This window comes from Melanotaenia boesemani, chromosome 5 (genome assembly GCF_017639745.1).
Source record: "Melanotaenia boesemani isolate fMelBoe1 chromosome 5, fMelBoe1.pri, whole genome shotgun sequence".
NCBI classification, from domain to species: domain Eukaryota; kingdom Metazoa; phylum Chordata; class Actinopteri; order Atheriniformes; family Melanotaeniidae; genus Melanotaenia; species Melanotaenia boesemani.
In genome coordinates, this window is record NC_055686.1 from 33284076 (window position 1) to 33311942 (window position 27867).

General features: G+C 37.7%; 1 protein-coding gene across 5 annotated transcripts in view; it reads left to right on the forward strand.

Annotated features, from left to right (window-relative positions):
- The window catches only part of nrxn2b (neurexin 2b), an 815055-nt gene that overhangs the window by 417566 nt on the left and 369622 nt on the right, over nucleotides 1-27867 (forward strand). For 4 of the 5 annotated variants that reach the window (XM_041985417.1, XM_041985422.1, XM_041985421.1 and 1 more), the window contains 2 exons: nucleotides 772-975; nucleotides 3730-3756. In XM_041985417.1, coding sequence (XP_041841351.1) covers nucleotides 772-975; nucleotides 3730-3756 — 231 coding nt within the window. The remainder of the gene's footprint in view (nucleotides 1-771; nucleotides 976-3729; nucleotides 3757-27867) is intronic. The other variant, XM_041985420.1, reaches the window with a different exon arrangement.

Genomic DNA, 27867 nt, shown 5'->3' on the forward strand with positions numbered 1-27867 from the left:
ATAAAGTGTATTGAAATATTTAGAAAATAAAATAAATAATAAAATACATTGGAATTTCAATATTAAATAATATTAAAATAGTTTAAAATACATATAATATAAAAAGAAATATACAAGATATACTAACTATATATAAAATATTTTACTATATGATATATTTTAATATTACTAAAACAATAGCTAAAATTAAACTCTACAATGATGAATTTTATCAGACAAATAATTTCTAATACTGAGCTTGAATAAAAAGAAACTATAGCATTAAATTTTCTTTTAGGGAATTAATTAAATATTGTCATTCATACATTCATCCAAGATGAGATGAGATAAGATAATCTTAGTTGTTACACCAGCAAGTGAGAAGTTAAGCATTTAAAAGGAGAAAATGAACAAAGTCTGAGTGTATAAGTCCTTCTATAAATAACTATAGTGATGTGCAAGTGGAAGGCAGCGATGCTCAGGCTAAAAGTATTTACATAAACATTGTACAGCAATTACACTATTGTAAGTAATACATTTTCTACAGTGTTCATATATTAATAGTGATAATAATTATTACAATGTTTGTACACATAAAATATGGAAAATATGGAAAAATTCTAACAAAAACATACCCAATGTTAAGTTTGTCCAAATATATGTTCAAATATTTCTTTTTTAAACTCTGTTTGGGCTTAGATGGATGCTGACACAAGGTTGTCTCCATCCAGCCTTCATGCCTGCATTCTTGTTATGTCTCACCCACTCTGTCCTCTCCTTCATCCTGTGCAGAGGCAACGGTTCTGAGTTATGACGGCAGCATGTACTTGAAGATCATCATGCCGCTCACCATGCACACTGAGGCTGAGGACCTGGCGCTGCGATTCATGTCTCAGCGGGCATACGGCCTGCTCATGGCCACCACCTCCAAGGAGTCAGCTGACACCCTGCGGCTGGAACTGGACGGAGGACGCATCAAACTCACTGTCAACCTCGGTAGGATGCCATGATTCATCACTAAAGTCCTTGCTAACCACGCTCCCTCCTCTGTCTCCTCATCTTCACTGCATTTTATGACATTTCCTGATTGTCAGATAAATGAGGGGAAAAGTTTCTTGATTTGTGTCTCATTTATAAATTTAAGTTAACAAGTCCATTAGACTGCAACACTGTTTTTTGGTTTGTAAGTGTTGATGGGATTAAATGAGGAAGTACAAATACAGAAACTTCTCCTCTAAAGAGGAATCCCCTCTACAAAGTCTTTTTACTCTCTTTTGGGAGCCACCCTGCAGTCATTTATGCTCCAAATCCTGTGTCATCTTTCCTCCAGTCCTTCTGCATTTCCCCCCTTATTTTATTTATTTATTTTGTACTCTGTGATGCTCCATTGCTGATCATTCAATTTAAAAGCTCCATCTCTAAAAATATCCATGGCCTGACCCTGAGCCTTAACCCCTTTAACCTGTCTCTGAAAATTTCAAGGTGACTTTACTCCTGTCTCATTCTTCCTTGCGGTTCTGCTCTTTTCAATATACAGTATTTTTCAAAGGACTTAACTAAAGAGCTGGCTGGTTCCACTTCATCTCCGCTGCAATTGTAATTTGAGGCAGGAACCTTTATCATAAGCATATTATGAGTGTGTTAAAAGAAGAGGAGGATGTAGAATAAGCTGAAAGGCAATGTTAGTGAGGAGAAGGTCGGTAAAATTATACAAAGAGAGCAGTTTAGGAGATGGATGGCTTCGGTGAGAGGGCTGGCTGCAGGAATCCACACATATTGAATTATTAATATTTCATTACAAGGAAAATGATTGCTCTGGGGAAGATGGGTACGACCTTCCAGCTCGGTCTTGACCCTTTGAAGGACCAGATGCTCAGCAGTGAACCAGGAAGAGTGCGACAGAGGTGTAACCTGCAGTATGAGTTTAAGTCACCATCAAGACAGGGAAGGGGAGGGGTGTCAGGATGAATGAAGGTGTCCTTCTTCCTCTTTCTTTTCTCTTTCTCTCTTCTTTCTTCTCTCCTGTTTCCCATAAAACACCTCACCTGGCCAAGACACAGACGATGGATCTTTTCATCCCTTCAATGGCCTGTATGTCTGCGGCCCTCGGATCAAACAGTCAGAGGGACCGGCCCAGAGCTGTGGCTGTCAGAAAGTTACACATCTACCTCACAGCACACCTGATTACACCTGCTGGGAACACCTCCCAACTAAGCACTTGTTTCTGCTCCTACTAGCAGTGACATAAAGCTTTAGAAACTACTAGCTTTTCTCAGGGTTTTCATAGCAGTTTGGCAAGAAAATTAATTAACCACTAAAGTGTAATTTCATCCCACAATCAGGAGGGAATCCTTCTGATCTGTTAGTCTTAATCCCTGTCAAGATAATTCAAATCCTGGTAATTGATTATTAAGAATGGCTGTAATTTGACTGATTTAGCCCTAATGATATTTATAAGTGATAACTAGTGTTAATAACATGTCCGCGGTGCAAGCACAGGCTAAGTCTACCATGCAGACCCTCTAATGGCAGCTGTAACAGCTTAACTATAAGATTTGCATAATTTGGAATACAGTTGTCTTGGGTTTGATTCTTTTTGCAGAACTTTACAACACTGCTTATCAAATTTTGTGGTACATGAATGCGATTTGCACAACACAGACACATCTCTACAGAGCGCTGCCGGTCCCTGGCTGTTTGTGTCCACTATTCTGTAGCGGTTGACAGCTCTAGACCACAACCCAACCACACAGCCACATGCACTGGCTTCATAGTAGTAGAGGGGAAAGAACGGCTACAAATGAATCTCTAGATATGAGTTTAAAAAGGTTAATTTTATATCTTCTTTTTTCATCCCTCATCAAGAAGGGTTGCTTGAGATGCTTGCTCAAAGAAAAGTAGGCAAACATTAAAGTTCACTGTGTTGTTATCGAACAAAATATATATATATTTACATAAGAGTAACTTATTTGTCATGTGCATTAGGCATGTGATGGCTGGGATGTGCAGGTCACCCTTTTCTTGACATTTATACTGTTGGGTTTCTCATAACCAAAGTGCTCCAGAAGGCAAGAAGATCTGAAATCACCAAGAAAAAGGACTGCAATTAGATATTTGACTTGCTACAGCTGCTGCAGGTCAGGCAGAGTAGATGCAGGATGGTTTAAATGAAATCCTAGTTGAGGAGCTCAGTACAACCAAATAAAAAGTTCTAACTGTATCAAACTTGTGGTCAGATAATGACCCAAGTAAGAAACAAAAGGTTTAGCCAAGTTTACCTTCAGCAATGTGTTTCATCAGAAAGATCCTCATCATAAATAAATAAATAAATGCTGGAAGTTCTGATTATAAGTTGTTATGTGCATTAATATAGCAGCAATAGATTATTTTGCATACTTTGTTTTTAAAAGATTTTAAGAAAAGGTGACACAAGTAGATTCATTTCCCCATGTCCCTCTGCAAATGAAAACTCCTGTGGTGTAAGTCTTGCCTTCTCTTGTGCTTTGAGTGAACTTAGTGGAACAATGGATGGATGATGGCATTAACAGAGAAAAAAGGGTGATCCTGACTCAGAGCCTGTCCCCGGATGGTGGCCCCAGAGAAATGCTTGGTTGTCTGCAGAATGTACCTTGAAGGATGTAAAATGTCTCTTTTTTTCTCTTTAATCTTTTCTCTTCTTTCTTTATTTTTGTCTCTCTCTCCTCTTTAACTTTTTTTCCAATCTTACCATTTCGCTTTCTCTCCCGCCAGATTGTATCAGGATAGACTGTAGCCTCAGTAAGTGGTTCTATCCATTTTTCTGACTAAAATGCATCTGTCTCCCCCATCCTGATTTTGTACAGTGGCGCTTTCTGCTGTCTCCTGTCCTTTTTTTCGCACCTTTCAGTATTAATCTTTTTTTTTCTTTCTAAGATTTTATATATATTAGCATTAAACATTCTTCTTTTTTTCTTTATCATTTAGTATTTTTCTCCTTTCCATAAGTTATACCACTGTAATTTTTCTCAGATTTAATTCATGTTTTACTTTCATAATCATCAGAAAATGTTAACCTTCCACTTCAGCTATGAAATTATATCATTGCCTCCCCTTTGATGATAACATACACTATTCATTTTCCTGTCAACCATCTCAACAAAAGAAAAAGGAAAAAAAAAGCATTTAAAAAAGGCCAACTTGACACTCCCCTCTCTTGGATGTTCCTTTTTTTTCTGCCTCCATTATGCAGCGTTGAGTGTCGGTGCCACACGGCTGCACACGCAGGTGTTGCTTGTTTTTCTGTCTGGGACAAATTGTAGTTTGGCCCCTAGAAAGCTAATTGCTTATCCACAGAGAGACGGCACCACCTGGTGTGTGCTTGTTTTCAGAGCAAGCTAATGTTTTTCTACCTCATGCAGACAGAATGATAGCAAACTGTTATTTCTATCATGGCCACTGACAATTGAACAACTAGTCTGCAGGTAAGTGGCGTCAGCCATGCTGACAGGAAGAGAAAACCTCATGTTTGCAACGATGTGTGTCTGTGTGTGTCTGGGGGGGTTATTGTTCAGTTTAATTGAGGGAGGAGGGTGGGGTTTTGATGAGGCTCAAATAGCATCTCAGAAGGTTGCATTTGGTAAACCTCTTTTATTTGTTTTTATTTATTAATTGACTTATTTTTGCTTTTAAGTGAATAAGAAGTCAGAAGAATGAATTGATTGTTTGTGAACTGACTTATTCCTTTAAGCAAACTGAGATGCAGTATACAACTATTGACCCTAATCCTAAAATAAATCTGATTATTTTAAGTTTCTGCTTCATTGTGGGCCTTTTATCAATTTATCTGTTTGTCTTTGCATTATTGAGTATGGTTATTTCTCTTTTATGGCACTTACTTAGAATCTCCATACTTCCTTAATGTTTTAAGATCTTGTCCTGTCCAGCATCATGACAGCAGAATTATGGCCTGGTTGCTGTGTTCCAATAAAAAAATCCGCTTTTTCAAGAGGAGCTTCATGGATATAAGGCTCCCATTCACACTTAAGTATTATTCTTTATTTATTAATTTTCCTACCTTGTAAGAAAACATTGTAGACAATCATCAGGAGCACCTGCAGGATGACAAACTGTGGAAAACGTGGCTATTTTGAAAACCTAACCTGATCTGTCTGCACTAAAACCTCTAATTTTGTTCTGTTTCACTTTATTGGAGTTAACCTTAGCAGAATTAATTTTCAAATATTTTACTATGATTTGAAAGAGGTTTAAAGCTACAGCCGCATCATTCCAAATTCATATTCATTCATGGGGGGTTTCAGGCAAGTGTGAAACTTTTTTGTATTTGTGCCATCTGCGATATTCAATTATTCTTCACCAGTAACACATTTACTGGTATTTACACATCTTAACAAATTTCACAAGTGTCCCTTTACTATGAATCCAAATGTTTTCAAGCAGATCTTGTGGACTCAGGGAAAAGGGGGAAAAAACACAAACATGTTTAAAGATTAATTTGTTCATAACATCATTATTGTTAGTTAAATAGTTAATATGATATATTGTTAAATCATCACATCCACTGGCTAATTGTGTCATAAATTGTAGCGGGGATTTAAATGAGTTTGTTTATGATAAGATAATACATCAATTCATAGGGGAATCTATGTTTGTTGATATTACCATGCATGAAACCATTTCAGCAGTTAATATGAGACAAGATCACATGTTGATTTAACAAACTTTTATTCATATTAAATCACCAAAAGCAACTAAAATGTTAGTTTAGCCGCTCAGTTTCATACATTCAAATGAGAAAGAATCTGTTCTTTAAAAAAACTGTAAATAGTACCAAATTATATATTGAGTTTTAAAATGTCTAAGGAAAACTGAAAGAAAATCATTCTATTTGTAGCTATTAAAGCAGAATATCGTATAAACCTTACTTCTATTTACATTTAGCCAAAGTAGTCTGACTTTATCTTACTTACAGCATCCAATATAGGAATTTCCCTAATGAAATAGCACATCTTGGTTATTGTTGTGTTCTTACACCCCTAAACCCTACTAACTTAATAGTCATCTCACTGCAAAGCTGCTTACCAAAAATATCATTTTTAATGGGTTTGCCATTAAAGTTTTGTGAATGAGCCAACAGCTGAAGTAAAACCAGTGAAATTTCTTTGGAAGGTGCTAATATAGTCACTTAAATCTGTCTCAGCCTTATAGATTTTATTTGCTCTTTCAAATAGCTGCTATGCATGGATGTAAAATGGCAGATTACATCTTTTGCATAGTATCCGGAGGATGTCAGTACCCTGGATTAACCACTAGATGCCAGAGACGCACAAGGGAAACTATGTGGTTTCAGCTCTGTTGAGCAAGAGTTGGAGCCACAAAAGGAGCCACTTTTCTTCCCTTTCGCTCTATTACCAGGCTCTAAACCAGCTCTGTTATCTTATTTGGTGGTCAAAGTCATGCCGTTTGCATGCTAAGAAAGGAGAAATGTTTTTCCACTAGCATATATTTATGCAGGGGAAAACGATCTCTTCAGCTGCACTCTTTAAATATTGATCAGATTTTTTTCACTGTGGCTGATTTAATATGTCACAGACCTTCAACTCTGAATTCTGCAAGAAATATGTGAGTTAATTTTTATATTTTCATTGGCTAACCAAGCACACTTGTAGGGTAATATGCTGTATAATATCTACTCAGTCACAGACAGGAAACAGTATAAACTATCCCAGCATTTGAACCCGTTCAAGCATACAGATAAGGAGAGAGACTAATATATCTGCATAGGAAGGGGGTAAACCAGGAGAAGTACAGAAAACAAACTACTCTGTTGTCTTCTTATAGATAACCACTCCAGAGCTCTACAGTAAATGAACCCTCAAATTCCTTACCAAGAAAATCAGCAAGAAATCAGAAAGAAGTAAAAAAATATGTCACAAAATATTGTATTGGATTTACTGCCGCTACTGCTAAAACCACAGTATGTCAACTATTGCTCTTTGCTAGGCTTAGGTTTTGAAGCGTCAGACATGTTGTTATCACAGTACATTACGACCCTGCTCCCCTCACCTAATGTATCTTGATGTGAGAGAGAGCAAAGCTGTGACCTTTGGCTCCAATCAGGTCACGGTCTCAGGCTGATGATATCTGTTGCGAAGTTGGCCTTTCAGCCGCCTGTAGCACCTTTGCTTAGTGCAAGATGACATGAGATTTGGCATGACATATGGCCAGGATGTGGGCAGCAAGCGCTCCATCTGCTAATGTCATACACTTTGGCCTTTCTACTTGCTAGTACTCACTTAAAAACAGATTGAAACACAGAGGCTGTGTATGCATGAAGAAGATGGGGAGAAAAGCAGTTATAAACCTGAATTTCAGAAAAACAAAACAAAAAAGAAAACATTGTATCTCATTGTCTCACTTGATCAGAGCCCTTTGATGTCAGTTTTTGGTGCAGAGTGTAGTCTAATCAACAAAATTTCCTTAATGTCTCAAACAGATACCACAAGACCAAGGGATGTTGGCTATTATCATTGTTGCTTCTCATGTTACCATTATAACTAAAAAAATGGAGAAGCTCTAAAGCTGTTATAAATTATTCAAGCCTTAAGGTGCATTTTTTTTGCTTTGAAATTTCGTGACTAAGCCCGCCAATAAAATCTAAAATCAATCCAGGTCCAGTGGTGTGTTCCCCTACCACCCCTCCTACCTCCAGATCTTGGTTTTAGGAGTGATTATAAGTTCTCACCTGGCAAACGGAAAATGTGGAATAATATTGATCACTTTGAAAAATGACAGGATATCAGGATACTTCAAGCCTTGGCTGGGGACCTATGAATACACTGACATAATTTATTTGGGACCTTGTTAAACTTTAAGCCCTACTGTGTTGCATTGCCATTCATCATTAAAGTACTTAACGGGTTAAGAGAGCCGAACAATGATTAGTCAGTTTGTAAACATTCGTCCAGTCCTCTTTGCTTTTATTAAGATTAACAGGGACCAGACGGTGGGAGCACATTACTCCAGTACTACTCTCCGTCTTTTACGCTGTCTCTTTTAGAATTTCTTTTAAAATTTTACTTTTTAAATGTTTAAACGGTCTGGCTCCTCCCTATCTGTCTGAGCTTCTGCACCATTCCCTTCCTTGTAGGGCTCTGAGGTCAGAAGATCATGAGTAGTTAATAGTCCCTAGGACTCGACTCGTGACTCGTGGAGACAGAGCTTTTTCCTCAGTAGCCCCTAAACCCTGGAATGGTCCCTACCTTTGTGTGAGGTCTGCCAGGACCTTGAATAATTTTAAATCTCTTTTAAAAACTCATCTTTTTACATTGGCTTTAATTCCAGAGAGCACGATCATTAGGCCAGTCTTTTTACTATCTTTTCTCTTTTATTGTTTGTTTTATTGGTGTTTTGATGTTTTTATGTAGTGTTATTTTATTTGTGCAGCACTTTGGGTACTTCATAGTATGTGAAAGTGCTATATAAATAAAGATTGATTAACTGATTGATTGATTGATTGATTGATTGATTGATTGATTGATTGATTGATTGAACTAATATTATGTGAATTTAGGCCAAATCTTTTAAATTTTTTATTACCATATTATTGGCATTAAATATGCGATAGTACCAGGTTATTGGGGTTGTTTTCCACTGCTGTAGCTAGCATGCCCACAAACACAACATCACAAACAGTTTAATCACACATTGAGCATGTTTATGGGCAGACAGAAGAAATGTGAGCTCATACCCACACACAAACCTAAACCATTGTTCTTTTCAGTCTCATTTGTATTGAACTGAGGTATAACGTGCTTCTTCAACAATCTCTCTGTCTCTTGCCTCCAAGAAGACAGTTTTCTCTTATTCTCCAGGTAATTGCTAATATTGACAATGAAAGGGTTTCCTGTTGCTCACTTTAAAATATGAGCTATCACTTCCTATCTGAGTCAAGTAGACGTCAGAGATGGATCAATAGTTTCTTAGATGCGATCCAGGGAGGGATAGCTCCCACCCAATGTCTATAATGTTAAATTAATTATATATTGTGTTTTATTAACAAAATGCCTGAAATCTGTGTACTTGTAGAGGATAGTTAACAATTTGACATGCAGTTCTCATGCAAAAGTTAACAATGAACCATGGGAACAAATGATACATTAAATAAGGTTAACGGACATCTATATTGCGGTAGTGCTTAAAAAGTAAAGCACAAAAACAAAAGCAAAACCACACTATGTTAATAATGCAGTGTCTGGGCGGTTTCTTAGAAATAGCCTGTTATTACATATAAATCTTAAAAAAAATGTAAAAGTTTCATGCAATTTGGTTTGTTTGTAGATAAATTATTGTGTTTGACTGGTGACTGAACTTTTCTAAATATTAAAAATAGATAAATGTGCACCCTTCACTTCTTTTTATTTTCCTTCCCAGCAACCAGACTTTCTTGTAAATTTTAAAGTGGTCTTGAGTAACAATTCTCCAGACTTTCTGAAGTTCTTTTCAAGTTATTTTTATTGGCTGCTTTTTCTCTCATTTTCTGTCCAACTGTTGTCCCTGGCCATTTTTACAAGAAAGATGTTTTATTATTTAGCCAATTAACAATGATTTATGAATCATTAAAGCATAATAAAATTAACTCAAGTGTAGATTTTCTTTTTAAAAACTTTAGATAGAAGAGTAACTTTTCAACTTTCAGATTTTTTCATCAACGCAGCCCTAACAACAGCTAATTCAGCATTCATCTTGCATCTTACCTGTACTCTGAGCTCTCTTCAGCTAGTAAAAGTCAGTCCAATGCTGACTCTTGTCTTCTCTCTTGCTTGGTTCTTTTCTCATTCTTTTCCTTGCTTTCTCTAATAATGTCATCTTGTTTTTCTTTGATGACTTAGCCAAGGGGCACGTTCAAAGCGGCCAGAATGTTAATATCCAGCTGCTAGCATGTGATGCAGTTTGTAAAGCAGAGCTCTGCTGTAATGTAAAAGTTTTGAAATCCTCTTTCTCAGCCTTGGAACACTGCTGGGCAACAATAACTACATTTGCATGGACAAATATTCCATCTATCAATTGATATGTTTACATGGATAAAGTAATTTGAGTAGTTATATTTACATGAATGACAGGTCTAATATGATCGTAATGCTTTTGACATGCAGAATGTGTACTAGTTCTGAAGAAGGGTTTTCTTTAACATTTTGACCATTGTATGCTCAATAAACTTTAACGCTTTCAGTTTCTAATAAAAACTTTGTATCCGCTACAGTCCCGTTCTGTTTTGCTGCAGCCATTTAAACACCTTATAACCCCCAAATGGTTAAAGCATGCACAGAAACAACATCCACCACAGAAACCATCAGAATAGGTGTGTATATGATTTTTATTTTTCCTGGTTTAAACCATTCCTCTCGATCAGATTAAAATTTTTTTAAGATCGAGGCTGATCGGATTAGCTTATATGCTTACATGATGCATTTTCATTCTGAATGGACGTTTAATTAAAAGTGTCCATGTAAATGTAGCTATTGTTGGAACAGAGTGGGAATTTGATAAAGAAAATAACAAAATGTAGAAAAAGAAAAGAAGAACTTTTAAAAAGTCCTACAAGACGTCTGGAGATTTATTCTAGAAAACTTAAAAAATTACGTTTTTCTAAACTTTTTATTTTTTTTTATTTTGTTTTTGTACTTCAGGATGATGCTTAAAACATTCCAGAAAGGCTTTCAAAGTTTACAGGCTTCTTTTAATGCTCTTAAATTTTAGTTTATGTTGTCATAAGATTGCTTTAGTACATTTTCCTGAACACTTTTCATAAATAAAATCATCTTTTCTTTTTCTCCTCAGTGCCAGCATAAATAAGGGCTTGATGAAGAGTAGACATGTAAGAAAGAATAAAGGGCAATTTTGCTGGCAGGTAAAAATCATAGCATTAGAAGAAGAGTACAAACAAGCCAACGTGTGTCATTTTCTAGGCTGAATCGTGGGTTGACAAGCAAAAACAGACTAGCAGTGTGTTGCCTCTGCAGTGGCAGAGGTAGGACAGAAAGACAGAACTGTAGCTGGCAAAAAGAATGATGAAACTCTCCCTTTTCCAATTTCATTACTCCTCTCTCCCTTCTGCCTCATCTCCCCGTGAACTTGAGTCACCCCAAGCAATGTGCTCAGTCCAAGTAACTGGCTGAGAACATTTCCTTCTAACATACGTGTTTTATCTAACATGCATTGTTCTGACCAGTTTTCTAGCATCTACTGACCACACATTCATATCTATAACTTAGAAGAGTAAAAATAAAAAGCTTGAGTTTATTGGATGATTTGAAAGCCTACATCTGACCTCCAGACCCTCTGAGCAGCTCGGCGAAAAGATAAAACAGGAAGTCAGTCAGCTCGTCTTCCTCGTTGCCATTTTTCACAAACCAAAACCAGCTAGCTTTACTGCTCAGCTATGTTTTCTTTCTTCAGTTTTCTTTGTTTATTATGGTATTAAACAGAAAAAAACTGAATGCATTTTTCTGATTACCCTTTTATTTAGTCTATCGATTGTAGACTAAATAAACATGGAGTGCAGAAATTAAAATGTCAGTTCCAACATCGCATGTACAGCCATGTCAAAAGAAAAGAGCCAAGTCTCTAAATTCTAATGTTTTTGTGTCAGGCTGTAGTATGTAAATAGAAATCCTCTTAAACAAGCAGATATACATTCATAGACATAAGCAAAAATTTGTTAAAAACTAAACACACTCCTCCTGATTTGTGTTTCTAAAGTTGATGTAAAAAGCATCATCTGCGTTTTGTCAGTTTGTTGTTCTGGTGCATTCAGGTTGTGTAAACACATTGCCAAAGTGGAAAGACATCAGCAATGATCTTTAAAAAAAACAATTAGTCAGGCAAGGCTAAGCAGTTTAAAAACAGAAGAATTTAAACAAGTGAAAAAAAAAAGAAATTAAAAAGAAACAGAATGAGCTATAACAGAAAGAAATTACATAGAAAAGAATACATATAGTGGGTAACATATTATACAAGCAGACATCAATTGAAAATGCAGTGAACATATAGGAGAAAATATATTTAGAGAGAAAAATAAAAGGATAAACTCACCATTTTTATTTAAAGCTGTGGCAAATAAGAGAATTCAGACCCAATTTGGCTCAGAACTGTTCAGTGTCTGGTACACCATGGAGCAAAATCTTAAAACCAATTGTTTAGCCAGTGTAAAGATGTGAAAACCAGACAGTTGTTTTTTTATTTTTTGCAGATGGTGAGGACACGGCTTAGTTATTCTGGCTTAGTTTCAGTTGCCTTAGTGATTTTTCAGAGACCTTTGAAAACTTCATTACGTTAGTGACTGAAAGCTAATCATCTAAATCACATTGAGCCATTTGTCTTCTTTTTCCAGACTGATTCTTCATATTTTTTTTTGTTTGTTTAATTTTGTCATTTTTTTTTCCAAGCATCTATATTTATCACTGCATTTTGGTTCAGGTTTTGTAAATATATGGACTCACTGGACTGTATCATGAGTTGCTGTTCATTTGAGGTTGTATTATCTATTTTTAATACCTTCTAAGATTTTTATTTATTAGCTACCAATACATAAAATCGTAGACATAAGAGAAGATAAAATTTCTATACAGCCCTGTACTATAGTACTTTAGTACACATTCCCTTTTCTGTCTTTTTTCCAAAGTATTTCTGGGGTGAAAGGGCTAAGGATCTGAGCAGATCTGTTTCTCCAAACACCTCTGTGATGCAGTTCAAATTGAAGTTTGGCTAATAGTACAGTCCATGTGTGAAATTTATAAACAATCTAGCATGCCCCTCCTGCATTTCTACCTGTTCATGTATCCTTCACGTGTAACCATAAAAGGCCAGTGATGTATACTGCACAAAGGTGGGACCAGAGAGGTAGCCTGGGGGGCAAGCCTAACAAATATTTACTGTAAACTTATCTATACCTGAGTAAACCTCAAATGCCCCGGTGCAAGTGAATGCAGCATGTACTTCTATATGTTGTTGTACACTAACACTACCTTGTTATTGGCCATAATGCAGAGTTTAACAGCATCTTCTCTCCAACTGCCTACATGAGGGATAATATTTGTCTGTTAAAAATGTTTCCATTTTATGAAGAGGATGTAAAAGTCATAAAACCACCAAATGTGACGACTGTGCAGTTAAACAGCCAATAATGCTGAAGAGACACCGATTAAACTTGGGATTTGGGGCAAAATCTAATTTTTTTTCCATCAATAATGAAGTTTGTCTGTGCCGCAGTGATAGAAGCCTTACAATACATATTGCTTATATATATATATATATATATATATATATATATATAGCACTGGTGACAGGTTAGATGTGAAGTTGTTACAGAGATTCTAATAAGAGAACTGGCAGCAGCCTGAAACTGTCCCGGCTCATGCTACCTTTCTAAGACTGATAGCTGGCCAATGGGCTCACACCCTCACTCCACAGCATGCTGGGAAATGCAGTTACAATCATAAATCAGCATCTCCTCTGATACTTTCCTCTAGAGAGTGAGGGAGGAAATTATGGTAATGTGAGGTGGGGGGATTGGCTAGAAAAAAAGAATAATGCAGGTTGAAAAAAACTGATAAGATGCAGGACAAGGATGAGGAAGGGAGGAGGGAGTGCAGACTGCAGTGTGAAACGGAAGAAGGGAGCTAGCTGTCTGTAAACCTTCAGCAGGAGCTCTGAAACTCTGAGGAGGATCGGTAAATTTCATAATTTATTTATTGTCTCTCATAATCAATCGGCTGCCCTATCAACATCTTCCTGACTCAGACATGTCTTCCTGCAGTGGCCATCTTCATTTCTAGACGCTATCGACAGCAGTTATCTTGTCATGTGAGAGGAGTAGAGCTCCACCCTCCCACACAGCAGCAGGAACTGTGGGAAACAGAGAGCATGTGGCCCCTGATAGCAACCAGAATACAAATATTCTGCGAGCGAGCAACCATCAAACATACATTTTGCATCAGAGAGAGGAATGCAGGCCCACTTGTGTATACTCTCGCACATTCACAAACCGCCTTATCTCTGTAATTGGCACGGGGGTCAGAGCGGCAGGCGTATATATTCATGGCTACAGGTCATATTTTGTTTGCAGCTCCCCTTCCTGCTTCATATTCCTCTTGCCTCATGAGACCCTTCACTGCCACCACAACCACACAAAAGCACACACAGTTTTGCACTCTTAAACACAAGCACATCCCATCTATTTTTGTCCCTGTTTGCAATGCACCACCATACGTGTGATAGTTTACATGTGGCTGGAGGGGCATCTTCCACTTCTAATACCTTCCACCACCTCCATCGTACACAAAGAATATCTTTGCCCTCAGATGGACAACACAGGTAGCAGAGGAAGCAGTGGGAATGATGAATAAAATGTGTGTGGAAACAGTGATGAAAAAGATCAATATGGACAAAGGTTTTGACTCTGGATCTCTCTTTTGTGTTTTAACAGCATTATTAGCTTCCATTTTTATCACAGCATCTTTGCTATTTGCAGATGTCTGCCATGCACATCATGGGCATGCACACTCCATCAAACACACAGGAACACACAGCTTTTCATTAGATCTGCTGCGATAGGCCTGCACTTCTTTCACTTTGAAAATATATCTTAAGATAGGAGCCAAATGGCAATATTGTCAAGAGAGGTCTTATCCAGATTCCTCTGCAAAGCGAAGTAAATCCTGTAAACTATATTAGTTTCTACAGTTGTATTTTCTGCCACAAGCCTTTGTTTTTACAGAAAAATAACAAGTCCACATGGATAAGAACCATCAGCCCTATAATCCAACAATGGAAACACTTTTCCTATGTACCTGTGCTATGTCAGTGTAACATCATCTGGTAGATGATCCTGTAATGCTGTCTGCATAATGACTTAAGAAAAAAAAAATCATTTAATGACACAAACTCATTTCAAACAAACGAGTACAATGTATATAGCACTGTTTATGTTGCTAAAGGGAAAAGCATTTTCAAACTTAGCCATTGCTCATCTCATTTTCAACCAGGACACTTTTTGCATCTGAAAGTCAATGAAGGCAGTTAACAGAATTACTAGTCATGAATCATAAGATGGCCGCCCCAGGTATCTCAGAGAGGTTTCATTTCAATAGTTCTACCTCTGTAAATTGAATTCCAGCCACTAATATAAGAAACAACTCAGGTCTGTGTATTTGGAGAATATATACAATCACTGGCCAGTTTATTAGGTACATAGTACCATCCACTTTCGCCCTCTGAACTGCCTTAATTCTTCATAGCATGGGAAATATTCCTCATTATGAGATTTCTGTGCATATTGGCATGATAACATCTCACATTGCTGCAGATTTGTTTGCTGTACATCCATGATGAGAATCTCCTTGGTTGGAACCAGTGGTTATTAGAATTCCTGTTACCTTTCTTTCATCTCCAACCCATTCTCCTCTGACCTCTGACATCAGTGAGACATGCTGGTCCAGACAACTGCTGCTCACTGGATATTTTCACCTTTTCAGACCATTCTCTGTAAACCCAGGAGTTGTGTGTGAAAATCCTAGCAGATCAGCAGTTTCTGAAATACCCAGACCAACAATCATGCCACATTCAAAGTCACTTAAATTCCCTTTCTTCCTCATTCTGGTGCATCATCGTAACTAAGTTGTCTTCACCATGTCTACATGAGTGCCAGATTTGTGTTTATAATATAATATAATATATTAACTTGGTACTGTTGTAAAATTTTCGTGTTCCCTTTAACCAGTTTATGTATTTATAAAGGCAGAGCACAGACCTGAGGAATCTCTCTCCTCTTCCAGGCTCTGAGTCAACATGCAGCAGGCAGGAAACTCCCATCATTAGAGCAGATTTATTAATTTTTTATAATAATTACAAAGAATAAGCATTTGTGCACAGGCACATTTCAATAGGTTTTTTCTAACACAAGAGAAAGATTTTCGGGATCCTTATATGCAGATTTCTCATCTGTTGCTCTGCGTATGAATCTTATCTTACAAACTTTGACATAATAAGAATTCCACAGCAACACAACACAACACACACACACAGCACTTCTCTGCCAACGGACTGTTTACACACTTAAAGAGACTTTTATTTCTTAACTCTGGAATTATCCATCTCTATCAGGCTTCTCTGCCAACGCTGGCTGTCTCAGCAGTTTTACCAGAACGTGGTGACTAAAGCATGTTGACACACTAACATACAGGTCAGGTCGCCATTTTACTGAATTATGCCCTCTACCCATTTTATTTTCTTCCACACTAGAAAATAAAAGCTTCACATGAAGAGAAATAACATTATGATAAAAAAAATGTTAATAAATAAGTAAACTAAATAAATAATAAATAAATGTGTTGATAAATTAATAAATAAAAAAAGATATAGGGGTGTAATAAATATATAAAGTATTAAATAAATAAAATATATAAAATACATTTAATCAAATAAATTAAAATGTTATTAAATTAAATAAAAGTTAGCCATGAAAAATTCATTTTCATTTTAGTATTTATATATTTAGTTATTAATAAAGCAGCTTTCCATGGACTCTGTCCCATGCAAACCACTGCAGATGATGTTTTCCGTGAAGTATGAAATAACCGGGTCGGGACAAATTTGTTCTTGCCACCTCTAGAAAAACAAGGTGGCTTTTTATTTAAATTTCACTTCTCATTCAGCTGCACTTTGGTCAGGCAGTAGCTAATAAGTGAGACCATGCACACTGAATTAAGCACACAGTCAGTGGATGCATGACGTGTTTATGTATAATATAGTGAAAGCCCTGCCAGGACCAATAACTGAAAAGATTTGCTTCATTCATCATCTGCCAAACTGGCGACTGAGTTTTCATTTTTACCCACCAAAAATAATTTAACCTCGGTTTTAGGTGTTAATTTAGAGTTTTACAACAATATTATAACTACTGCTTTTCCAGCTGTTTACAACATTATTTATTGTAAAAATAATCTACAGTGATCCTTTGATCAAAGATCAAATTAAGATACCAGTGGCTGTAATGAATAGATTATAGAATGACATGTTGAGCATAGTGCAAACATACAAACCATCAACTCACTCTGAATGTTTTCATCACCTGCCTGTCTGGGTATTGATTGGTATATCTTCATTAATGCAACATGCTTCCGTTGATAAGTTAGTATTTACCCTGCATAAAGCTTTACTGGTGTTCCCCTTTGGTTATCAATCATTGTTTCATATGAGAGCCTAAAACTAAGCGCAATGAATAAGCACTTTATTTCTCAAAGGGCTAATCTTTATTTTTGACTTAACCAATGAATCCTGTTCAGCTTGAGAAGTCAGCAATCAAATTCTTCTTTATCAAAACAATCTTTTCATAACAAGAATGCTGCCAAGGCTTATATTACTCTCAATAAACTCAGTTACCATAGTATGCACACTGTCAGAAAACAATTTAACACTGTTTTATCTCGCAGAATAAACTGAACAAATGAAAACAAGTTAATGAAATTGAATGCTGGCAAGGCAAGGATTTTCTAAAAGGAAAACAAAATAAGCTGGAGAATTGATTGAACTGGATGACGACTGTGTGTATTTAGTAGTTGAGAGGCATAGAGATGTACCCTGCAATCCTCCATTTAAAAATGCAGAAAATTAACGTTTGGTGAATGGATGTATGGATGTATGGATGGATCTGTTCCTTTAAAGGATATATATATATATATATTTATATATATATATATATATTTTTTTTTTACAAAAATTTAATCATAAGCCATATCATTCAGGGTGCAACCCTGCAGTGTGTCACAGAACACTAAATGTGAATTATAAACAGGGACTGGTGTTACAGGGAGCTGTTATTATTGCACTATTATGCGTACTTATTATTAATGCTAATTATGAATCACATCCACCTAGCTAATCCTATTAAGACATGCAAAACATTCCTGTGAGGACAGAAAACATATTCAGTGCATTAACCCTTTAACACCTGTCACGAGAAGAAATAACCATAAAACTATATTGTTTCAAATCTGAAGTAATTTCTTAACAAAATGTAAAACAAAACATATAAAAACCAAAAACTAAAAAAAAAAAAAAAAAAAAAAAAAAAAAAAAAATTCGCATTTTTACGACTCTGTTTACCAAATTATTGTAGTGCTAAAAGGATCCACCAGGGGGCAGATGACAAGTATCAGAACAGTGTTTTGTGTTAAAATGATACCATAAAGAGGTGGCAAAAGGTCTCAGAAACAATATCTATCAGTTACTGGTCACAGTGATATTGTGTTCTTGGGGGTACATCCAGCCCTCATTTATATTAACGGTGTCATATGGTACAAGAAAATAGTTTTGTATCTACTCATCAATTGGTGGTACTGTGTTGAAGTTGCACCAGTGACCATCAGAGGTACTCCTACACTTTTTTGGATGGACACAGTACTTTTAATTATTTTTCTGTTAGTACATTTAATCCTGCCTTATCCTTTTTTAAAAAAGAAGGTGGATGAGAGTGGTAGTAAGGAGGGCCGTGGTGCGCTAGAGTTGTGGCTCTGTCGTCCAGACAGCAGCTGACTTGAGTAATCAAGTGTGAAGGTTGTGAGGAGCAAACAGCCATTAACCTCCCAAACACAGGCCATCATCTCTGTCTACAGAGGACAGACGGAAGGGCGGGGGGCGGGGGTTAAGAGAGAGAGTGGGGATGACTGCCAGAGCCGATAAGTGTATTGTAGGATCATGCATCTGTATCTTTTTTAGCTGTCTGATGAAGTGTATCATCTGTGCATCTGCAGAAAGGAGTGTCCACAGTTGTTTGTGCATGAGTGTACTTCCATTTGAATGTGTGCAACGGTGCTTGGAACACACACGTTTGAACCACAGTCTGGCAAATAGTAATTGCTTTGTGCGTGTGTCTTTCAGTGTGTACTTTGAGATTTGCACATATATACTCTGGCATCCGTATTTATTTATTCTGATTTGCAGTCAAATCAGGCCATGCAACCCACTCTGTCTGCCTATCCAGTGTGATCTCGGCACACATTAGTCCCATATGGCAGAACAGCATGGCTGTGCTTGGCACACCCAGCCCTGTGACTGCCTGTTTGACATGCCACTGTGTCGACTGGTGTGATGCCATGCTGAACCAGCCCATCTGCTCCAGGCTAAGCTGGCACTATGGAGAACTCAAAAGGGGTGAGCATGAGGAAAAAGGGCATTGGACCTGGGGTTTGGCAAGGCATGACATCCAAAAATCTCCTGAACTGCTGCCTTCGAAATGCTTCAGAGAAACAAGGATGTGATGGAGTGTAAGGGTGGGTTTGTTTTCAGTGGAGACTAGGATCATAGTGGTGTTGGATGATCTGTCCACCTTACAAGCTGCAGAACTGTTCACCTTTAGCAAAAGTTCATGTCTTTATTATGGAAATAGATTTTACACACAGTGCTGATGACAGTTAGGTCCAAGACTGAGGCTTTGTTGCAAACAAGCGTTAATTAATCCATTCTGAGGCTGTATTTGATTTTTTCTTCTAAGTCAATAACAAATAAATCTTCTTAACTAAAATTTGGTCAGCTCTAGAAGTTATTTAAGTAATTTTAATTAGTCATGTCTTATCATTGTTGGACAAGGTGGACATCACACTTTGCAAGTCATTAGGAGGTCTTTCATTTTACCAGAGTTGCTGGATGAGTGTGATAATTTAGTCAAATACAATAAGAACTGAGGTTTTTGTGGCAACATAATATTTCACACATCTATAATATTTTCTTATATTTGACGCTGCATTAAATATGTAACAAAAGTACATAAAGACATATAAAAACAACCAGTATTATGTGTTATGCTCTCTTGTGTGTGTACACTATCGCAAATGTTTACAACATGTTCCGATAAATCTATAATTTCATTCAATGCAATGGGGCCTTTCATTCTATTCACCTGTGAAAGCAGTAATACAGTATATTTTTTCTCTTTTCCTCAGAAGATACACTTCTTATTAAGACTATGTCTTTTTGTTTCTTTTTTGCAATGCAATGATCCACTGGGAAACCAGTTTCTGGATTTATTTACTGTAGCTGACTGTGATGTCATGCCAACAAACAAAGTAAAACACATGGTAATGTTTGAAAAAATATCACACCATCCAACAAAGTTATAAAGTTATAACCCTAAAAAAAGTTGGGATGCTGTGTAAATTGTAAATAAAAACAGGGACTAATGGGATTTACAATGATTTGTAAATCTCATCAACTCATATTTTATTAACAGTAAAATATAAACTACACATCAGATGATGAAAGTGAGACATTTTACCATTTCATGGACAAAATCAGCTCATTTTGAATCTGATGGCAGCAACACATCTGTAAAATACTGGAACAGGGGCAACAAAAGACTAACTTATTTTCACAAATCAAAAATAACTGCAGGAGCATTTGACAGCTAATTAAGTTAACTGGCAACAGGTCAGTAACATGACCTGTAAGAACCTCTCAGGACAGATGTTCACCAATCTGAGACAAATTGGGCCGAAAAATCACGGAACAATTCCAGAAAAATGTCCCTCAAAATAAAATTGTGAAGATTATAAAGATTCCACCATCTATTCTATATTCTACAATATACAAAACAAATTCAGACAATGAGGAATCTCTGTGTGCATGGGACAATGCCGATGGTCAAAACTGGATGCTGGTGACCTTGGGGTCCTCAGGCAGCACTGCATTCAAACCAGACCTGATTCTCTACTGAAAATCACTGCATGGGCTCAGGAAGATTTGCAGAAACTGCTGTCTGTGAACACAGTTCACCCTGAAATGCAGGTTAAAGTTTTATCATGCAAAGAAGAAGCCACATGTGAACAGGATCCAGAACCAGCGCCATCATCTCTGGACCAAAGCTCTTTTAAAATGGTCTGAGGCAAAGTGGAAACCTGGATGAAAATGTGAACTAGTTTGTGGAAAGCATGGAGGCCAGGTCCTGCAGACTAAAGAGGAGAGGGAGCATCCAGCTTGTTATCAGTGGACAGGTGAAAAGCTGCATCTCTGATGGGATGGGGCTGCATTAGTGCCTATGGTGTGGGCAGCTTCCACATCTGTGAAGCTCCATCAATGCTGAAAAGTACATGGAGGTTTTAGAGCAACATCTGCTCCCATCCAGACAACATCTCTTTCAGGGAAGGCCTTGCAGATTTCAGCAAGACAATGCTGAACCACATCCTGCATCCATCACAGCAGCATGGCTTCACAGGAGAAGAGTCCAGCTGCTGAACTGGCCTGCCTGCAGTCCAGACCTTTCACCAATACACAACATCTGGAGCATCATGGAAGCAGAAATCCATCAATTAATCAAAACTGTAGAGCAGCTAGAATCCTGCATCAGACCAGAATGGGACAACATTCCTCTCCTAAAACTCCAGTGAAATTTTTCCTCACTTCCCAGATGTTTACAGACAGTTGTCTGGAGACAGGAGAGGGGATGCTACACCATGCTGAACATCACCCTGGAACTACTTTTTTACAGATGTGTTGTCATTAAATTTAAAATGAGCTAGCATTATTTTCCATGAAAGGTATCACTACATATGATAACTTAAGTCCATTTCAGCAGTAAAAAATGGCACAATGTGAGTATACTTCCAAAATTTGAAATGAATAATTTACCACAGCTGTGAACATATCTGCTTGTATTATATCAGATAGATTTTCATTGATAACAACAACCATAATTTCACCCCACTTTACGATGTCATCAGACTACTGCCATTTGTGGTTTTGAGTGAAGAGTGAGATTGCAGCAGAAATCACATACCAGTTATTTCAGGTCAGGTTTATGGTGGAGCAGTTCTGATTATTGTTATGCTCAGAGTTGGAAATGGAAATAAAACATCCTGTGAATGCTTGAAAATCAATTCAGTATTCTAAAAAACAAAATAACAATAAAAAATAAAAAAATAAATTACAAGCTCAACCGTTTTGTATGTATGTGAATGTATGCAAAGTGATGTATAATCTTAGACTGGAGTGTGTTATTAGTGTGTTTCGGAGCTCTTCAGGGGTCCTTTGCGGTGCAGTATTTATAGGATTTATTCATTTGGATGGAAGAAAGCGTTCAACCTTTTGAACTTAAAAGGCAACATGCTGAGATGGTCTGTTTGCAAGAACAAAATCAATCACAAGTCAAGCATATTCAGAGGAGATGCAGTTCAAGAGGGTAGAGATACCTGGGACAGATCAGTCGTTTGAGTGTGTTTGATAAGTCTGTGTGTTTGCAGGCGGTAGCTTGCAGTGCAGAGAGTAAACACCACTGTTTGAAAAAGCAAAGGCGTGTTAGAGAGTCAGAGAAAAGAGGAAGAACAAGAAAGAGTGTTAGTTTTTTTTTTTATATCTGTGTGTCTATGTATGTGTGTGTGTGTTATTACTTCATTAGCGACTCAGAGAAACCATGCCAGGAGCACAGATGGCAGAGGAGAGAGGGGGCACAAGGTTGGCATAAAACCTTAAACATACAGCAGCACACTGAAAGCAACAAGAAAACATATCCAAACCTCAAGATAAAAACCTTTAAAGCTCAAGATGTTTTTTTTTTCATAATTGTGATGTAAACTACGGGTAGAACAGCTTCTCACATTCGCATGTATATTGTCCTTACACTGGTACAGTTTGGCACACACACACACGCACACACACAGAGTTAACACACAAACACGTGTCAATAGGTGTTCTCACTGCACTTTTATGGACAGGAAATGAGCCATGCTGACGCTGCATCATCCCACGCCAATACAGCGTTCTCTAACACACACACACACTCTGTCATGGACACTCTAACGCCTCGCTGCCAATAATGCCATAACCCAAGGCCTAAATTAAGATTTTAGCAGCACCTTTATCATTAAAATATTGCTTTATCCCCATCTCACAAGGGTCTAATCGGATGACCGGTGTGTTTGCACAGTCAGAAAACAGGCTGACATGTCTGTGTGTGGGAGATCTATCTATTGTGCACAGCTTGTGCTGCTCTTTTCTGCAAGGTGGTACAGAAGAGCAAGCTTTTTCCCATTCACACACAGGCAAACACACACACACCTCCCACAAATGTGGGACGCAAAGAAGCCTTGTGGTCTCAGTTCATAGCCTACAGTACACCTGAGAAACACCCACCAGCTTCTGCTTCTTCCATTCAGAGTCACAAAAAGTCCTTTTTTTATATTAGCGCTGTGTGTTATTTATTTATTTGCTTTTTTAATCTATAGATGAGACTAACTGGTTCTTAGCATAGACAGAAAGTAATACTAATAAAACATTCATAATTATTGCTGACTTAGCTTTGGGAAACAAAGCTAAAGCATTATTTTTCTCTCATTAAAATTTGTACGTTAAAATTTATTAATCTTCTCTTTAATCAGAGTGTGGTAGGTAAAAGGTACTTAGTACTGTTTAATTTGATCTTGAGGCTAATATGAGAGGTGTTCATGCTTCTAAAACAGCATGCATAGGTTGTATATTGTCTTTAAGGAGCTAGATGCACCAGTATAAACATCTGTCACACTGTGCTCTCCCAGATGGGAGCACAAAAAGGGGGGGGCGGGGGGTTGCCTGAGGTCCATCGCCTGCTTGTGAAATGTAATTTATGAGCATAGTCCTGTGCTCAAACACATACACATATTTCCATTTTGATTACGGCACCTGTCTGTCTTTCTAAACAGGTGTGTTATGAAAACATCTGTTTCAATCCTTCTTCATCTTACATGGAACCACAAAGACACCAAGCATTACTATTCCTCTTCGTCAGCATTTGCTCTCTGGCAATGTTTTATCTGCTGTTCTGAGTAAAAATAAAAATCCATTTCCATCATCTGATATCTGCCATCCTCTTTGCATTTTCTCTGTCTCCTTTTCTCTCAACCCTCAAGTCCAGAGCAGTAACAGCTTTTGATGATGTTCGCTTCCATTCAGTTTGAGTCACAAGCTATGGTTGGCATTGTCTTCTTTAAAGATGGCAGCTTCTACCAAACCCTGTAAAAGGAAATAAGATTTCATTGTAATGGAGAAACTGCTGTGATTACATCTGTTAACTACAGTGATCACTTTTTCCATTAATGAGATTAATGGAAAAAAGGCATCAATTTGCTAGGGAGAATAAAGATTGGAGTCTGTCGCAATGGAAGAAAGTCATGTGGTCTGATGAGTCCAGATTCACTCTGTTCCAGAGTGATGGGCACATCAGGAGCAGAAGGGAGGAGGATGAAGTGATGGCAAACATCATGCCTAGTGCCTACTGCACAAGCCTGTGAGTGGAGTCTATGATCTGGGATTTCTGCAGTTGGTCAGGTCTAAGTTTTGTAACATTATGTGTTGAAAGAATGAGGTCAGCTGACTACCTGAATATAGTGAATGAGCAGGTTATTCCATCTTCCCTGATGGCACAAGCATATTCCAAGATGATAATGCCGGGATTCACAAGGCTCAGACTGTAAACGAATGGTTCAGGGAACAGGAGACATCATTTTCACTTGTAGATTGTGCACTTCAGAGTCCAGAATTGTGGAAATAAATGTTGTGACTTTGCAGAGCTTCTGGAAGCTTCAGGAAAAATGACACTGCAAATATGCAATACACTGCAATAAAAATTCTAGTGTGTGACATTACCTGGGATGGGCATTGTAGCTCCCTCTGCATTTTCATCAGAGTATTTTGTCAACAGGCACCAGTGAGATGCAGCAAGATGAGTATAAGCTGTCATGTTAACTCATTCACAAAATCCTAGAAAGCATTAACCTTTCAATTTGCAGTCACCCTGCAGTTACCCCTCACCGTCTCAGCTCTCAAACTACATATGTTTAAGCGACCCCCGACAGACACTGAGCCTAGATGGCTTGCCCCCATGCATGACTGCAGGGGGCAGATTTGCCAGAAACAGTCTGTCTGTAGCATTATGATTCTCCAGCTTTGTCATTTGCTTAAAAATGATCCATCTTTGTCCGTTTGGGCAGAATTGCTGTCATTGTTAAATGAAAAAAAATGTCATGAAGGCTTGCTTAGTTTAGGATTGAGGATTTATACTTGACACTGTGTACATAAAGCTGTAAGATGAGCATTCATTACGCTAGGTTATGCTAGGTTACGATATTCATGTTTGGTCCTAGCATCATCATACCTGTATATGTGTGCCACACAGTGAGGGAAAACATGCATTCTCCGTCTTTCATTCCTAAATTTACATTTCAGAGATGTTGTCGTCATTAGCCCGCAGCAGACTGATGACAAGCTTCAGTCTCTCAAGTTGTTTTGATTAGGGGTTTTGACTAAATAATTATACAACTGTGCTCAAGTACTCAGTGCAACAGCAGCAGCTACACAGCCTGAATAGAGACTGATGGCAACAACCCACAGCCTTTGGCTGAAGGCTTGTGTTCCATTGATCCAATCGCATTAATCAAGTTGTTTACACAGAAAACACAGCAACCGATGATGGATGACTGCTGGTAATTATAGAAGCACCTGCAAAGATCACACCTCTCACGGTGTTCTGACACAGTCAATGAAAATAATCCACAACGTTAACTATTTATGCACTAATGTAAAATGTGGGAATGTCTTGAGCCTCCCATTGACATATATAGAGACTCGTACAAAATTATGGTGTTAAAGGGAGGAGAGATGAGGAGATAGCAAGCCTCTAATAAGATGATATGAGCACTTTGCCCTCCTGACACCCAAGACAAAGGGAGAGGGCACAAGTGGCAGGAGGAGAATTAATTGCATTTTAATAATTGCCAGCTCTTTTGTTAATGAGCTCTGATTTCTGTTGTTTTTTTAAGCAATGAGTGCAATGATCACTCTGCAAGTGGCTGTATTAAAGGCTTAGTGACTCATTGAGCCCTTAATGGTATGTTTTCAGTGTTCTTATTTGGAGTGCTACCTGTGCAGTGATGTAAGGCTTCACTTTCCTTCACCAATAGGTATTCAACATTTATGGCATTTGTCAGTGTGTGGTTTTGAGGCAGTCATGGCTCCCTATTCTTTTCAGTTAAATTCAGCGTAGATATCCAGTAGATATTCACTTAAATCCAATATAATCCACAGTCCAAATGCCTAGCTAAGGAAACTTGTGGATTTCAGTGTAGAGGACCTCATAGAGAGGTCAACAAAGACCAGAACTTTAAACCTGGTATACATGCTGAGAAAGAGAAACTCAAGTTAATGACAACATGGAATTTATTTCTAGTTCAAGAATAAAGAGTAAAGAGACAAAAGCGCAGGGATGTGCTCACCCCATCATGGGACATTCCCCAGCTGTCTAAGCAGCAAAACTAATGACTACCCAAGTCAGTCCTTAATAAAAGCTTAACAAAAACTGACCATTTTAAGCCTAATCATAAAATTAGAGAGGGTATCTGCTTCCTGAACCCAAACTGGGAGCTGGTTTAACAGAGAAGAGCGTGATAAATCAAGGTTCTGCCACATATCCTACTTTTAAAGCTCTGCAGTCTGAGAGTGCTTTGCTGTGAATATATGGAACTATGAGAAGATCCAATGGAGCTTGGTCACGAAGAGCTATATGTGAAGAGAAAAACTTGAAATTCTACTCTGGATTTAACATGGAAGCTAAAATATCAGAGATATGATCTCTGCTGCTAATTCTCTTCAGAACCTTTATGGTAAACTTAGGCACACTTACTTTTACACCCTTAGGGACTGCTAATGCAGCATCCACCTTGTATCATTTCTCCTCTTTGAGGTCTTTACAGCCAGTGATGTCATGTTGATGCTTGTCTTACAAGTTGTTCTGTCACTTTTCCTCTTTTCCCTTGTTTTCTCTGATTACATCCTCTTGGGTTTCTTTGCTAAAGTCAGTGTGGTATGTGTTCAAAACGGCCAGTGTGTTGATATCCAGTTGCTGGTGTGTGACACGGTGACATTAAGCTACACTCAGCTGTAAAAGTATGCCCTGAAGTGCAGTTTCTCAGCCTTGGGATGCTGCAGGGCAACTACAGCTCTAGGAATGTGGTTAGTGAATGTCAGTGTGCCATCAAAACAAGTCAGACGCACAGAAGTTTAAGGTGGGAAAGTGATGTAGCTCATTGCATAATGATCCAATGTTTGCTGATATCACAAATTCTACTACAACACAATTCCCAGCTTATTTAATTCAGGATCTAGCAATTGATATGAAAAGATATTACATGCTGATTTAACAAAGTCACTTCCATTCGTATCAAATAACAGTCACAGGTTCTTAAGATTGTCTGACAAATGATTACTTTATTTATGGACACACAGTTAGATTAATGTATTTTAACATAAACAGCCCTTGCACCAATATGTGATTTTAGTTTTAGTCCTACATTTGAAAAGTGAATTTGACTTCAGCACATTAAAATCTGATGAGATCATTAAAAGATGGTATCTGAGATCTTAATTATTATGTCAGACAGCTTTTCATTGTAACCTTGCCTGTTTCCTGCAAGTGATGTCAGTAAAATGTCCACATGGCTCAGGTCATTTGGGCAGCAGTGCCCCCCACCCCCACCCCTCTGCTCTCCTGTGGCCTGCTGCAGCCAAGCCAAATACATATTACATGAACTCCTTTAAGGGGGAGCCATTCTCTTTCATTTGACCTGTTCTGCATTTTTCCATCTTCCATCAGTCAACCAGTTCTGCTGATTGTCTGAATTACCAAATTTTCTTTAGCCATCTTTTCACTCTTTTTTTTTTTTTTCATTTTCTTTCATTTCATATTTCACCCCTGTGTGGCTAAGCTCATCTTTAACCTTTCTGCTGACATCCCCCATTCACTCTTGCTCTCTGTGTAGCAGGATAGCAGTCAGTTCCTCCTGTATTTACTTCACACATGATGTGATCAAAAGTCTC